Consider the following 15160-nt stretch of genomic DNA (forward strand, 5'->3'; position numbering starts at 1 on the left):
TTGTGAAAATTGGAAATCTGGGGTTAAAACAACATTTTAGTGGTAAAAATGTCATTATTTTTTCTTCATTGCTCAATAGTCTAAATGTTTGTGACACACCTGTAGTGATAATATACTAACAGCACCACTAGATTAATTAATTGAAGGGTCTATTTTCCAATACGGGGGTCACTGGTGGGGGTTGGTTCCACTTAGGACATCAGAGGCTCTCCAAACGCGACATAGCGTTCACTAACGATTCTTTTTTGTTCAAAAAGTCAAATGGCGTGCCTTTCCTTCCGAGCCCTGTCGTGCTCCTAAACAGTAATTTTGTACCACATATGGGGTACTGGTGTACTTAGGAAAAACTGTACAACAATTTGTATGGTGTATTCTCTCCTGTTACCCTTGTGAAAATGAAAGATTAGGGATTAAAGACACATTTTCTAGTAAAAATGTATTTTTTTTAAATTTCACGGCTCACCGTTATAAAATTCTGTGAAGCACCTGGGGGTTCAAGGTGCTCACCAAACCTCTAGATAAATTCCCTAAGGTGGTCTAGTTTTCAAAATGGTGTCACTTCTGTTTAGATCAGGGCTGTGGAGTCAGTAATGGTACTTTCACACTTGCGTTGTTTTCCTTCCGTCACAACCCGCCCTTTTGGAAAACAGCGGAATCCGTTAACTTGTATGGATGATGGATTGTGCCAAAAGGACCTGCGTTGTTTCCGCTGGGCGACGCTCCGTTGCTTCCGCCCAGCGGGAGGAACGCAGCATGTAACGTTTTTTTGAGCAGCGGAATCCTTAGGATTTCACTGCGCATGCTCTCTCTGGCTCCCTGCACCCGTAACAAAGTTAAATATCGGGTAACCAGGGAAAGTGCTTTACCCGATATTTATCCTGGCCACGTGTGCAGGGAGCCTGACACTTCCCCGCTCGGCTCCGCCCCCTCCCGCACTCCACTCCGCATGTATATATATATACACATACACATACATACATACATACACACACACACACACACACACACACACACACACACACACACTCACCTGTCCTCAGCGCCATGGCCCCGCTCGGCTCCACCCACTCCGCCCCCCGCACACATTCTTGGCGGCCGAGCGATCAGCTGATCACCCGGCGCTGGGAGCGATCAGCTGATCACCCGGCGCTGGGAGTGATCAGTTTACACCCCCCCTTCCCCGTGCTGGGAGCGATCAGCTGATCACCCCATGCTGGGAGCGATCAGCTGATCAACCGGCACTAGGAGCGATCAGCTGATCACCCGGCGGCCGACTGCTGGGAGCGATCAGTTGATCCAAAAGTACAGACCAAAAGTTTTGACACACCTTCTCATCTCTAGAATAACTATTAAGAGGAGACTTTGTGCAGAAGGCCTTCATAGTAAAATAGCTGCTAGGAAACCACTGCTAAGGACAGGCAACAAGCAGAAGAGACTTGTTTGGGATAAAGAACACAAAGAATGGACATTAGACCAGTGGAAATCTGTGCTTTGGTCTGATGAGTCCAAATTTGAGATATTTGGATCCAACCACTGTGTCTTTGTAGAAAAGGTGAACGGATGGACTCTACATGCCTGGTTCCAACCGTAAAGCATGGAGGAGGAGGTGTGATGGTGTGGGGGTGCTTTGCTGGTGACACTGTTGGGGATTTATTCAAAATTGAAGGCATACTGAACCAGCATGACTTCCACAGCATCTTGCAGCGGCGTGCTATTCCATCCGGTTTGCGTTTAGTTGGACCATCATTTATTTTTCAACAGGACAATGACCCCAAACACACCTCCAGGTTGTGTAAGGGCTATTTGACTAAGAAGGAGAGTGATGGGATGCTACGTTAGATGACCTGGCCTCCACAGTCACCAGACCTGAATCCAATCGAGATGGTTTGGGGTGAACTGGACTGCAGAGTGAAGGCAAAAGGGCCAACAAGTGCTAAGCATCTCTGGGAACTCCTTCTAGACTGTTGTAAAACTATTTCCGGTGACTACCTCTTGAAGCTCATCAAGAGAATGCCAAGAGTGTGCAAAGCAGTAATGTCATGATTGACTCCTGGCTCAGCTGGAGCTGAGCCTTTTTTTTAGTTTCACTTCTGATGCAAGTCACGTTAGGGGTTAATCCTTTCTGCCTCGTTCTGGAGGTCAGGCTGCTTTATTAGGGAACTGTTTCTCTTGGACTTCGCCATTGATACTTCTGGCTCTGCTGTGTTCTGCTCGAGTGACCTGTTGTCTGCCCTGCCCCCTCCTGACCTCCGTGTTCACCTGACCTGTTAACCTCCTCTATTGTCTGTTTCCAGCAGTGTCTCTCCCGCTGTCTCCCTGTTCGTTCCTTATCTGTTTGCCTTAATTCTGTCTTGTGTTCCCACTCCCCCTCGCTTCTAGGCTCTGATTTCCCGGCTACTGACTATTTGCTTCCCTCTGACTACGTTTAGACTTTGCCCTTGTGTACTTACAAGACCTCATGTTGGGACACGGCTTTCTGACGATTCTACCGCCATCTGGTGGGCTTGACTAGTATTACCTCTTCTAGGGAATTCCCTGCTCATACGTTTCCTCCACTTTTACGCCCCCTAGTGGTTTACCAGCTAACTACCTTCTCAGATAGTTTCAGGAATTTTCTCAGTCCCACATTACTGCGCTGTACTGCTATTGTACATCTTAGAGTACAGCGTGACAAGTAATCAAAGCAAATGGTGGCTACTTTGAAGAACTTAGAATATAAGACATTTTTCAGTTTCACGCTGTTTTAAGTATTTCATTCCACATGTTTTCATTCATAGTTTTGATGTCTTCAATGTGAATCTACAATTTTTAGAGTCATGAAAATAAAGAAAACTCTTTGAATGAGAAGGTGTGTCCAAACTTTTGGTCTGTACTGTATATATGTGTGTATACAGTGCCTTGCGAAAGTATTCGGCCCCCTTGAATTTTTCAACCTTTTCCCACATTTCAGGCTTCAAACATAAGGATAAAAATTTTAATCTAATGGTCAAGAATCAACAAGTGGGACACAATTGTGAAGGTGAACGATATTTATTGCTTATTTTAAATATCTGTAAAAAATAAAAACTGAAAATTGGGGCGTGCAATCTTATTCGTCCCCTTTAAGTTAATACTTTGTAGTGTCACCTTTTGCTGCGATTACAGCTGCAAGTCGCTTGGGGTATGTCTCTATCAGTTTTGCACATCGAGAGACTGAAATTCTTGCCCATTCTTCCTTTGCAAACAGCTCAAGCTCAGTGAGGTTGGATGGAGAGCGTTTATGAACAGCAGTTTTCAGCTCTTTCCACAGATTCTCGATTGGATTCAGGTCTGGACTTTGACTTGGCCATTCTAACACCTGGATACGTTTATTTGTGAACCATTCCATTTTAGATTTTGCTTTATGTTTTGGATCATTGTCTTGTTGGAAGACAAATCTCTGTCCCAGTCTCAGGTCTTTTACAGACTCCAACAGGTTTTCTTCAAGAATGGTCCTGTATTTGGCTCCATCCATCTTCCCATGAAGTTTAACCATCTTCCCTGTCCTTACTGAAGCAAAGCAGGCCCAAACCATGATGCTGTCACTACCATGTTTGACAGTGGAGATGGTGTGTTCAGGGTGATGAGCTGTGTTGCTTTTACACGAAACATATTGTTTGGCATTGTGCCCAAAAAGTTCGATTTTGGATTCATCTGACCAGAGCACCTTCTTCCACATGTTTGGTGTGTCTCCCAGGTGGCTTGTGGCATACTTTAAATGACACTTTTTATGGATATCTTTGAGAAATGGCTTTCTTCTTGCCACTCTTTCATAAAGGCCAGATTTGTGCAGTGTACGACTGATTGTTGTCCTATGGACAGACTCTCCCACCTCAGCTGTAGATCTCTGCAGTTCATCCAGAGTGATCATGGGCCTCTTGGCTGCATCTCTGATCAGTCTTCTCCTTGTTTGAGATGAAAGTTTGAATGGACGGCCTGGTCTTGGTAGATTTGCAGTGGTATGATACTCCTTCCATTTCAATATGATCTCTTGCACAGTGCTTCTTGTGATGTTTAAAGTTTTGGAAATCTTTCTGCAACCAAATCCGTCTTTAAACTTCTCCACAACAGTGTCACGGACCTGCCTGTTGTGTTCCTTGATCTTCATGATGCTCTCTGTGCTTTAAACAGAACATTGAGACTATCACAGAGCAGGTGCATTTATACCGAGACTTGATTACACACAGGTGGCTTATATCTATCATCATCAGTCATTTAAGACAACATTGGATCATTCAGAGATCCTCAATGAACTTCAGGAGTGAGTTTGCTGCACTGAAAGTAAAGGGGCCGAATAATATTGCACGCCCTAATTTTCAGTTTATTATTTTTTACAAAAATGTAAAATAAGCAATAAATAATGTTCACCTTCACAATGATGTCCCACTTGTTGTTGATACTTCACCATAAAATTTACATTTTTATCTTTATGTTGGAAGCCTGAAATGTGAGAGAAGGTTGAAAAATTCAAGAGGGCCGAATACTTTTGCAGGGCACTGTATGTATGTATGTATGTATGTATGTATGTATGTATATATAATATGTATATATGTATATATATATATATATATATATATATATATATATATATATATATATGTGTAATATATATATATATATACACATAAACAACACAATGTAATAAACTATGCAAAAAAACAGTTTTCAACAAAAACATACTAAATAACGGTTCTGCAGTCTGTGAATTTGTACGAAGAAATAGAATTGCTTCCATCAGATCCTCCTTCATAGATGACCTCAAATCTGACCTAATAATTTTAACGCTAGAGAGCAACCTCTCTACACTAACTTGGGTTGGAGGCAAAGCCGTAACCACATGGGCAACATCTCTAACACTTTCCGGGTATAAAGGAATTGCCTCATGCACACTCAGTTTTGATGAACTGCTGAATTTTTCTACTTCTTTGAGAGCAAGTGAAAAACTTTGGTGAAATATGGTCAATCTGCTTGCTATAGGAGACGGAGTGAAATCTTTTTCCTTGCGGCAACGCTTTGTCTGCTACATGTCATACAAATACTTGTCAAAGTTAAACTCCTCATCTGATGAGGATGAAGATACGGCAGCCGTAGCACTGTCAGGACCCAAGTCCTCTTGCTCTTGGCAGTCCTGTAGGCCACTCATTGTAACTGCTACCTCAGTCAGAGCTTCCTTTCCTTTAGTAAGTTGTTGATCATCAAACAGTATACGATGACTTGGGTCCACAAAAACAGCTGTCAAAAGAATTTTATTTTCCAATAGCTGTGTCTCTCTCCATTTCATTGAAGCAGAAACGCCATCTGCGATTAAACCTCCTCTTTGGGACAGGCAAAATTGCAAGTTCTTCCACTACATTATGAAAATGCCAGGAGTTAAATCCTCAGCTTGTAATTTTTCAGTCACGGTAAATGGGTGATTAAGCAATTCCTTCAATTCAGCCACCTGTGTCCATTGACCTTCATATATAGGGTTACCTGAAGGTTCACCATAAATTTGAAAACATTATCTATGAGCTCAAAAACCTTTCAGGTGATGCGTTTTTTTAAAAAGCTGATCTGCTTTTGCAGCTGAAAAACATATCCTCAAAAAACACAGCAAAAAACGCTGTGTGTGAATGTAGCCTTAGATCAGGAATAGAACAGCCATTTATAGGACATTTCATAACTTTCCCAAATTTCGATGAAAAAATATTCAGCACATTCTGCATAGAACTACTGTACCCAATTTATTATATATTTTATACTCCACCAAAATGAACTCCGACTCCACGACTTCGACTCCACAGCCCTGGTTAAGATACATCAAGGGCTCTCCAAACACAAAATGGCGTCTGGTAACGATTTCAGCTAATTTTAAACTTAAAAAGTCAAATGGCACTCTTTCCCTTCCAAGCCCTGCCGTGCGCCCAAACTGTAGTTTTCCCCCACAAATGAGGTATTGATAGATTCAGGAGAAAATTCACAACAAATTGTTTTGGTGAATTTTCTCTTGATACCCTTGTGAAAATTTGGGACTAAAGTAACATTTTTGTGGGAAAAAGGAAAATTTTCTTTGTTTTCCTTCCAGATTGCTTTATTTCCTGTGAAGCAACTAAAGGGTTAATAAACTTCTTGGATGTGGTTTCGACATGTTGAAGGGGTTCACTTTTTATAATTGTGTCACTTTTGAGGATTTTCTGTCACCTAGGCGCTCAAAAAAAAATGGTTTTGTAAATTTTGTAGGAAAATGAGAAATTGCTAATAAACTTTGAACCCTTCTAACTTCCAAACAAAAAAATGATGTTTAACAAATTGTGCTGATGTAAAGTAGACATGTGGGAAATGTTATTTAACTATTTTGTTTGACATAACTCTGTGGTTTAAGTGCATAAAAATTCATAGTTTTAAAATTGCGAAATTTTTAACATTTCCAATATTTAAAAAAAGCAAAAAAAAAACCAGACTCAGAATCACTGGGATACGTTGGAGCGTTCCAGAGTTATTACATCACAAAGTTACACTGGTCAGAAGTGAAAAAATGGCCTGGTCATAAAGACGAAAATAATTTTGGGGGGGAGGGGGTTAAAAACACATCTCTTTTGACAGGCTTATCTCCTCAATTCAGTAATTTAAAGGGAACCTGTCACCAGGTTTTTCACATATAAACTGCAGCCACCACCAGTGAGCCCTTATACATACAGTATTCTAGAATGGATTATATAAGTTCCCAACCGATCTGTGTAACATAAAATGACCTTTTATTATACTTACCTGTGGGGTGCCCCGGTCCAATGGGTGTTGATGTTCTTTATCAAGCACCTTCTCTCTGCTTATGATCACCTTCCTCCTTTCCTGCTTCGTTTGGATGACGCTCCCTACATTGTCCACACAGTGTCCTCCATTGCTCTCTAGCGCATGAGCACTTCTCTCTGCCCTGCCAAGGGCAGAGCAAAGTATTGTAGTGCAGGCGGTCTTTGACCTATCTTGACACCTGCGCATTACAGTTCTATGCTCTGCCCTCAGCATGGCAGAGAGAAGTGTGCAGGAGCGCAGTGGACAACACTGTGGGGATGACATAGGACGCGTCATCCACGTGAAGCAGGAAAATAGGACGGCGATCTTAAGCAGAGACGAGGCACCTGATCAAGATCAGTGAAGCCCATCTGTACAGACTGCTCCCAGATGACTACAGTAAAAGCTCTATTTTATGTTATACAGATTGGCTTGGGGACTTATACAGTATTCTAGAATACTGTATATAAGGGCTCACTAGTGGTAGCAGCAATTTATATTGGAAAAACCTTGTGACAGGTTCCCATTAACTCTCCCCTGTTCCCTCTTTCTAAATTTTATTTAGAATCTGGTCCATCCTATTTATCTGTGTCTACAAACTGTACTTAGATACTGTCCGATGACCAGATCATGCAGCTTATTTGAAATGCCCTATTTATAATAATGCCTAGTCCGTACATGACAAGCACTTACCTATTTTGTCCGCCCTATTTCCTTATACACTGTGCAGAATTATTAGGCAAGTTGTATTTTAGAGGATTTTTTTTATTATTGATCAATAACTATGTTCTCTATCAACCCACAAGACTCATAACTATCAAAGCTTAATATTTTTGGAAGTTGGAGTGGGTTTTTTTTTAGATTTGGCTATCTTTGGAGGATATCTGTTTGTGCAGGTAACTAGTAATGTGCAGAATTATTAGGCAATTTAATAGAAACCAAATATATTCCCATCTCACTTGTTTATTTTCACCAGGTAAATCAATATAACTGCACAAAATTTAGAAATAAACATTTCTGACATGCAAAAACAAAACCCCAAAAAATGAGTGACCAATATAGTCACCTTTCTTTATGATGACACTCAACAGCCTACCATCCATAGATTCTGTCAGTTGCTTGATCTGTTTACGATCAACATTGCGTGCAGCAGCCACCACAGCCTCCCAGACACTGTTCTGAGAGGTGTACTGTTTTCCCTCCCTGTAGCTCTCACATTTTATGAGAGACCACAGGTTCGCTATGGGGTTCAGATCAGGTGAACAAGGGGGCCATGTCATTATTTTTTCATATTTTAGACCTTTACTGGCCAGCCACGCTGTGGAGTAGTTGGATGTATGTCATGGAGCATTGTCCTGCATGAAAATCATGTTTTTCTTAAACGATACCGACTTCTTCCTGTACCACTGCTGGAAGAAGTTGTCTTCCAGAAACTGTCAGTAGGTCTGGGAGTTGAGCTTCACTCCATCCTCAACCCGAAAAGGTCCCACAAGTTCATCTTTGATGATATCAGCCCATACCAGTATCCCACCTCCACCTTGCTGGTGTCTGAGTTGGAGTGGAGCTCTCTGCCCTTTACTGATCCAGCCTCTGGCTGATCCATCTGGCCCATCAAGAGTCACTTTCATTTCATCAGTCCATAAAACCTTTGAAAAATCAGTCTTAAGATATTTCTTGGCCCAGTTTTGACGTTTTATCTTATGTTTCTTGTTCAAAGGTGGTCATTTTTTAGCCTTGGCCATGTCCTTGAGTATGGCACACCTTGTGCTTTTTGATACTCCAGTAACATTGTAGCTCTGAAATATGGCAAAATTGGTGGCAAATGGCATCTTGGCAGCTTCACGCTTGATTTTCTTCAATTCACGGGCAGTCATTTTGCTCCTTTTTTGCCCAACAGGCGTCTTGCGACCCTGTTGGCTATTTGCCATGAAACGCTTCATTGTTCGGTGATCACGCTTCAAAGGTTTGGCAATTTCAAGACTGCTGCATCCATCTGCAAGACATCTCACAATTTTGGACTTTTCAGAGCCCGTTAAATCTCTCTTCTGACCCATTTTGCCAAATGAAAGGAAGTTGCCTAATAATTAAGCACACCTTGTATAGGGTGTTGATGTCATTACACCACACCCCTCCTCATTACAGAGATGCACATCACCTGATTTACTTAATTGGTAGTTGGCTCTCAAGCCTATACAGCTTGGAGTAGGACAACATGTATAAAAAGTATCATGTGATCAAAATACTCATTTGCCTAATAATTCTGCACACAGTGTAGATTGTAAGCTTGTGAGCAGGGCCCTCACTCCTCCTTTAACTTTTGAATTGTGAGTTACTTTATAATATTTTTATTGTTTGAACCTGTCCCCCCTAAATTTTAAAGTGCAGTGGAATATGTTGGTACTACATAAAATAATAATAATATTTTATTATTATTATTATTATTATCATCATCATCTGAAGAGAAAAAGTTTCCAACATATTGCATGTTGTTCAACAATTTCAGGATTACTACAACAGATTGGTGCAGTTAGGAAACATTACATAAAAATGGCCAAGACATTATGCTTCTTCTATAGGAAAATGACTAATAACATGACAAACAACCAATACACAATATTTTTATTAATTAGGACTTTTTCACATCTGTGTCATAGGCTCAGTTTCCAATTCCATTAATTTTATCACATAAAGAACATCATGCAGCACTATTTTTTTTTGGGGGGGGGGGTAAATGATGGATACCTTGACAGATCTCATTTTACATCTTGGGGGTGTCACTTCTACAATGTGATGGACTCATCACTGCTATGACAAAACATAAAACTGGAAATGATGGCTCTTCAGTCTTTGATACTTTAGTCATCTTCTTATAATATGAATTTAAGACTTGTGTTACTATAAATACATGATGATATGAATAATATGTATGTTTTTCAGACCCCTCAGTCTGTGGAGGATTGCCTACAGAGTACACTGTCATCCCTTTACCCTCCTTTTGAGGCGACTGCACCCACTCTTCTGACACAAGTGTTTTCTGTGCTAGAAAGGACATATCGTGAGGACCCTCTAAGATATACTTTGGAATTTCTGATCCCAGCCAAGAGAATCCTACAGAATGTGCAGCACCAGGCATGTGTAAGTGTGTGCTTTACAATAGTGCATCATTCTGAAAGACCATATTAATATGCTTAGGTTTTATGACCTCTTTCACTGTTCTATATGTAACTACAAATCTGTTTTATCCTTTTGTTTTCTAGTCACAATACAGTGGATTCCTCTTTTTTCATGAAGGATGGCCACTTTGCCTTGGTGAAAAGATTCTTATTCAGTTGTCATCTCTTCCTTGGCACTTTCTAAAGCCTGGAGATTTTTATTTGCAAGTCGTGCCATATTTGGAATGTTCTCCCAGGCTTGTACTGAAGTGCCTTTCTCAGGATGGCAGCGGTGTACAGGAGATTGTGGTACCTGAATCCTCCCATTCCTTCATTTTTTCAGCTGAATGGCTTAATGGCATTAATAAAGACCGTAGCTCAGTTCGCCTTGAGAACTGTTTAGCAGCAGTAGAGGAGAAAGTCCTAAGACAACCATGGTCAGAAATAATCTATCCTCGATTTATCCATAAGGATGGCTTTATTGTTGGGAGGAGATGTCCTCCAGGTCCTCTTATGCCACCTATGGAGTTCCGGAGCCCTGGTGATGGAGGAATCACAATTGGAGAGGTGGTCGATCCCAAAGTCAATACTCATTTGCCATTGTCAATTAATCAAGAAGAAATTCAAAACTGGAGAGTTGGTGCTTTTTCACCTCCTATGCTGGATTCTTTCTCTGGATCTGCCGCAGACTCTGTAGAAGGGGAATATGTAGAGCTAAGTCCCCCCCATACTGGGTTAGGTAGCAGGGATGAAATTCCCAGGGATACATGGCTATCAAGAGCAAAGACTGCTCCAAGTAGAAAAGGTAAAAAGGTTCCTCAGGCATGGCTTCACCAAAGGAAGCCTGGAAAGGTAGGTTCTTTGAGCACTTTAAAGGGGAGGTCAGAAGATGTATGGGAAGATAGATCTTGTACAGATGGTCCTGGAGAGCAAACTCAACCCTCAGTAGAGGTTAAGAGTTACTGGGATGTTGATACATCAAAATATTCTGCTGAAAGTGATGTCTTGGCTGAATGGAGAAAAGGTTTGGATCTTCTTCAAAGACATGAGAAAGATATATTTTCAGAGGAAAAACAGGTATGGGAATCTGCTGAAATTCAGGTAAAAGATGCCAAGGACAGTGAAGTGCAACATAAGGAAATATGGGAAGTGGGGGCAACTGTACGGAAAGGTAGTTCACAAGAGGTGAACAATTTATCAAATTCAATAAAAGGATGCTTATTGAATGCCGATATTACTAAAGAAACAGAGAATGTGCTCTCCACTTGTGACATTACTAAAGAAAGCCAGGACTTGTCCATTGAAGATAGTTCAAAACCATTTAAAGAAGAAAAATGTGATAACCTAACCCACATCGATGAATGTCAAAATGACAGCCAACTGGACAATTCAAAGCGAGCACTTAATGATAGTAAAATAGCAATAGATAGCCTTATTGAAACATGTTCTTTGAGGGACTCTTCAGTGAGTGGAACAGGAAGAACATGGGCAGACGGTCAAGAAATTTTAATTAGTGAAGGAAATACTGTTGAGGACATTCAGGTGCCATCTATTGAAGCAAAGGTTCACCAAGGAAAAGAAAAGCATCCTGCTTGGGATCCGAACACTGAATTATCTCATAAGACAGGAAGAGGGCGAAGAAAAAAAAGAAACAAGAGGGGTAAGGGGGCTATGAGAACAGAGGCAAGGAAAGTAGTTCACAAGGTTGAGCAGAGCAAAACTAGTGGCAAAGAAGAAGAAGACATTAAACCTCAAATCACCACCAAAGAAGAAATGGACAACGACTCAGCTGATCAAGAGACAAATGATCACGGACTGTCCACTGAGTTAGGTATATTATATTGGATTATATTAGATTGTAAATGCCAAAAATGTTATGCATATTTTGTCATATTGATAACAGAGTAGTTACCAGTGTAAAAAGTACAGTAGAATTGTCTCAGATATATAAGCTAGGGCGACCTTTACACTGGCTGATGGCGGTGGTTAAATGAACATAGATCGATTTACATGTTTTCTCATCGGTTGTCATTTAACCCCTTCACGACCATTGACGGATATATCCGTCATGGAGCGTGTCCCGTTAAGCCCCGCCCCCTGCCGCAGGCAGGCAGCGGCGATCGGCACACATATCAGCTGTTTTCAACAGCTGACATATGTGCCTGCATGTTACGAGTGGAATTGCATTCCACCCGTAACATTAAGCCCTTACATCTCGCTGCCAAAGTCTGGCAGCGAGATGTATATACGCGCAGTGAAGATTTTCACTTACCGCCGCCCACAACCGGAAGTCACAGTTTCGAATGTTTCGGTGGTTGCCATTGTAGCACAGGGTCATGTGATGACGCCTGCAGCTGTGACGTTTCACTTTCGTTTTCACCCGGCCCGGAGGCCAGTGAAGCAGGAAGTGACTGTATCTGCTGTTTACAGCTGTATAGCTGTGATCAGCAGATAGATCAGAGCGATCGGATTGCTGATAGCTATAGCCCCCTAGGGGGACTAGTAAAATAAAAAAAAAATAAAATTAAAAAAAAAAGTTTAAAAAAACCACCCCAAAAAAACCTAAAAGTTTAATCAACCCCCATATCGCCGCGTTCAGAAATGCCCGATCTATCAAAATATAAAATCAATTAATCTAATTGGTAAACGGCATAGTGGCAAAAAAATTCCAAGCGGCAAAATTACGTTTTTTGGTCGCCGCAAGTTTTACGCAAAATGCAATAACAGGCGATCAAAACGTAGCATCTGGGCAAAAATGGTACCATTAGAAACGTCAGCCTGAGACGCAAAAAATAAGCAGTCACTGAGCCATAGGTCCCAAAAAATGAGAACTCTACGGGTTTCGGAAAATGGCGCAAAACGTACGCCACTTTTATTGGACAAGCTTGTGAATTTTTTTTAACCTCTTAGATACAAGTAATCCTATACATGTTTGGTGTCTACAAACTCGCACCGACCTCAGGCATCATCCACAGATCAGTTTTACCATATAGTGAACACCGTGAATAAAACATCCCAAAAACTATTGTGTCATCACACTTTTTTTGCAGTTTTTCCACACTTGGAATTTTTTTGCTGTTTTCCAGTACACCATATGGTAAAACTTATGGTTTAATTTAAAAGTACAACTTGTCCCACAAAAAACAAGCCCTCATATGGCAAGATTGACAGAAAAATAAAAAAGTTACGGCTCTCGGAAAAAGGGGAGCAAAAACGAAAAGTGCCCCAGGGCTGAAGGGGTTAATATCCTGTGTAGTCTGGCCAACCGCACTAATGTGGCATACAGAATGATCGATAATCATTCTGTGTGCATAGACGCATTTTTCTTTGCAGAACAAGTCCTATTTATTCTGGACAATGTGCTGTAGAGAGAAACCATTTCTAAGCATGCTTAAAATTTGTTGAATCCTAGGATTCATCATTTTGCTCGTTCGTCGGGTATTGGCAGTCTGTTTACACTACCTGATTATAGGGAAATGAGCGTTCATAGGAATTCTTGAACGATAATCGGCCAGAGTGTAAATACACACAATTTAAAGTTCAGAAAGTGGGAAGATAAAATACCACTGATTTTATGAAGCTATTTAATTGATGATGGTAATTTAGAAACTCTAACATAAAAAAATAACTTTTTAGCTGCTGCGGGAAACTTGCGGACATACCTGCGAATATATCCGCAGGTACATAGTCCTGTGGACACATAGCCTTTGGCTATGTGCGCACACTGCAGTTTTGTTTCTCCAGCGAAAAGCGCACCCTCTGGCAGAAAAAGTACATCTGGCTGAAAAAACTTATCAAAAAACGCATGCGTTTTTGCTGCGTTTTGGTGCGGTTTTGCCTGTTTTTTTGCCACTGCATTTTTTTTTTTACATTTTTCAATGGCAAACCGCAGGGAAAAAAGCAGAAAACAAGTGACATGCTGCTTCTCTTTTGTGCAATCAAAACTGCAGGCACAAATGAAGCAACGTGCCACAGCCTTTTGAATTTCTCATAGACTTTGCTGGAGAAGGTCATACATGCAGTTTAGGACCACAAACTGCACCCAAAACTGCACCAAAAAAGCAGCACAAAAAGCCGCGTGTGCACAAGGCCTTAAACTGCATATGAGTTTCTTACGTGCAGGTTTTCCGCATTTTATGCAATTCTATGAAGAAAATTGACTTGCAAGATAAATTGATTTGTTCTGGATTTCAAACATACAATGCAGGTCAGTCTAAACTGCGTAAAAAAGCCCACAGTAGGCATGACATTTTTCTTAATCCCATCCACATTGCTCAAAAAAAAATGCAGCAACAATATTTCAGCAAAAACTCACATAGGCAACTTATTCTTATTTTCAATGCATATAAAACTTTCTAGCTGAGAATTCTAGAACTGAGTGGTCACTAATATATAAATATATAGGTGAACTTTAAATGCTTATGTTACAGTGAGGAAAATAGAGTACTTGACAGACATGCCATTTTGCTTAGACCAAATTACAGTTTACCAGATATGGTTCTGTCTTACATGGCAGACAGTTTTCCCTCAGGCAATTTCCAGCCCACCAGTCAAAACAAAGAGGAAAAAGTATTAAATGGGAGCAAGGCCAAATTAACTTGCTAATGAAACAGACTTTCAGTAATATAGTTGAGAATGAACTGTTGCAGCCACAAGTTTAAATTTGTAGTCAGAAGTTACTGCGTATCTTACTTCTTCTTATGTATAAGACTAACAGGACATTTACTTCTAGTATTTGATATTTTACTCTCTTCTTGGCATCTTTGTTATGTTACTAGAAGAAGTTTCATCAAGTGTCACAGAACCTGAAGAACCAGCTGCTTTGTCAAAAACAGAACCAGATGCATCTGCTACCCAGAAGCCTTTGCTGCCATCGTTTTCTACTTTAGATTTTGCCCACCTCCATCAAGCTGTTAATTGGGACATACTGGAATCTGGAGTCTTCTGCTTGCCTGGTATGTTTCAATACTCTATTTCTTTTACAATATAAAAAAACTGTCAAACAATGAAACCATTGAAAAAAAAGGAAAAAAGCAAATGCGAAGTCGGATTCAAGGCAACGCACATCAATAGCTTGTCAATGACCTGTATAACTCCTTTTTAAACAAAGCCGTTCACCTTGTAAAATAAAAATATTCTCACCTTCCATACCTGCACCATTCTATTAATGTTGGTGCCAAGTCTCCCTGGGCACCAGAACACAAGTGCTTCCACGAAAAATA

General features: G+C 40.7%; 1 protein-coding gene across 2 annotated transcripts in view; it reads left to right on the forward strand.

The window, feature by feature from the left end:
• Positions 1-15160, forward strand: part of ARHGEF40 (Rho guanine nucleotide exchange factor 40) — a 224019-nt gene that overhangs the window by 40354 nt on the left and 168505 nt on the right. The window contains exons 2-4 of one of the 2 annotated variants that reach the window (XM_075319935.1): positions 9724-9921; positions 10044-11769; positions 14720-14893. In XM_075319935.1, coding sequence (XP_075176050.1) covers positions 9724-9921; positions 10044-11769; positions 14720-14893 — 2098 coding nt within the window. Of the gene's footprint in view, positions 1-9723; positions 9922-10043; positions 11770-14716; positions 14894-15160 lie in introns of both variants that reach the window. The other variant, XM_075319934.1, reaches the window with a different exon arrangement.

The sequence above is a fragment of the Anomaloglossus baeobatrachus genome, chromosome 1 (genome assembly GCF_048569485.1).
Source record: "Anomaloglossus baeobatrachus isolate aAnoBae1 chromosome 1, aAnoBae1.hap1, whole genome shotgun sequence".
Classification (NCBI taxonomy): Eukaryota; Metazoa; Chordata; class Amphibia; order Anura; family Aromobatidae; genus Anomaloglossus; species Anomaloglossus baeobatrachus.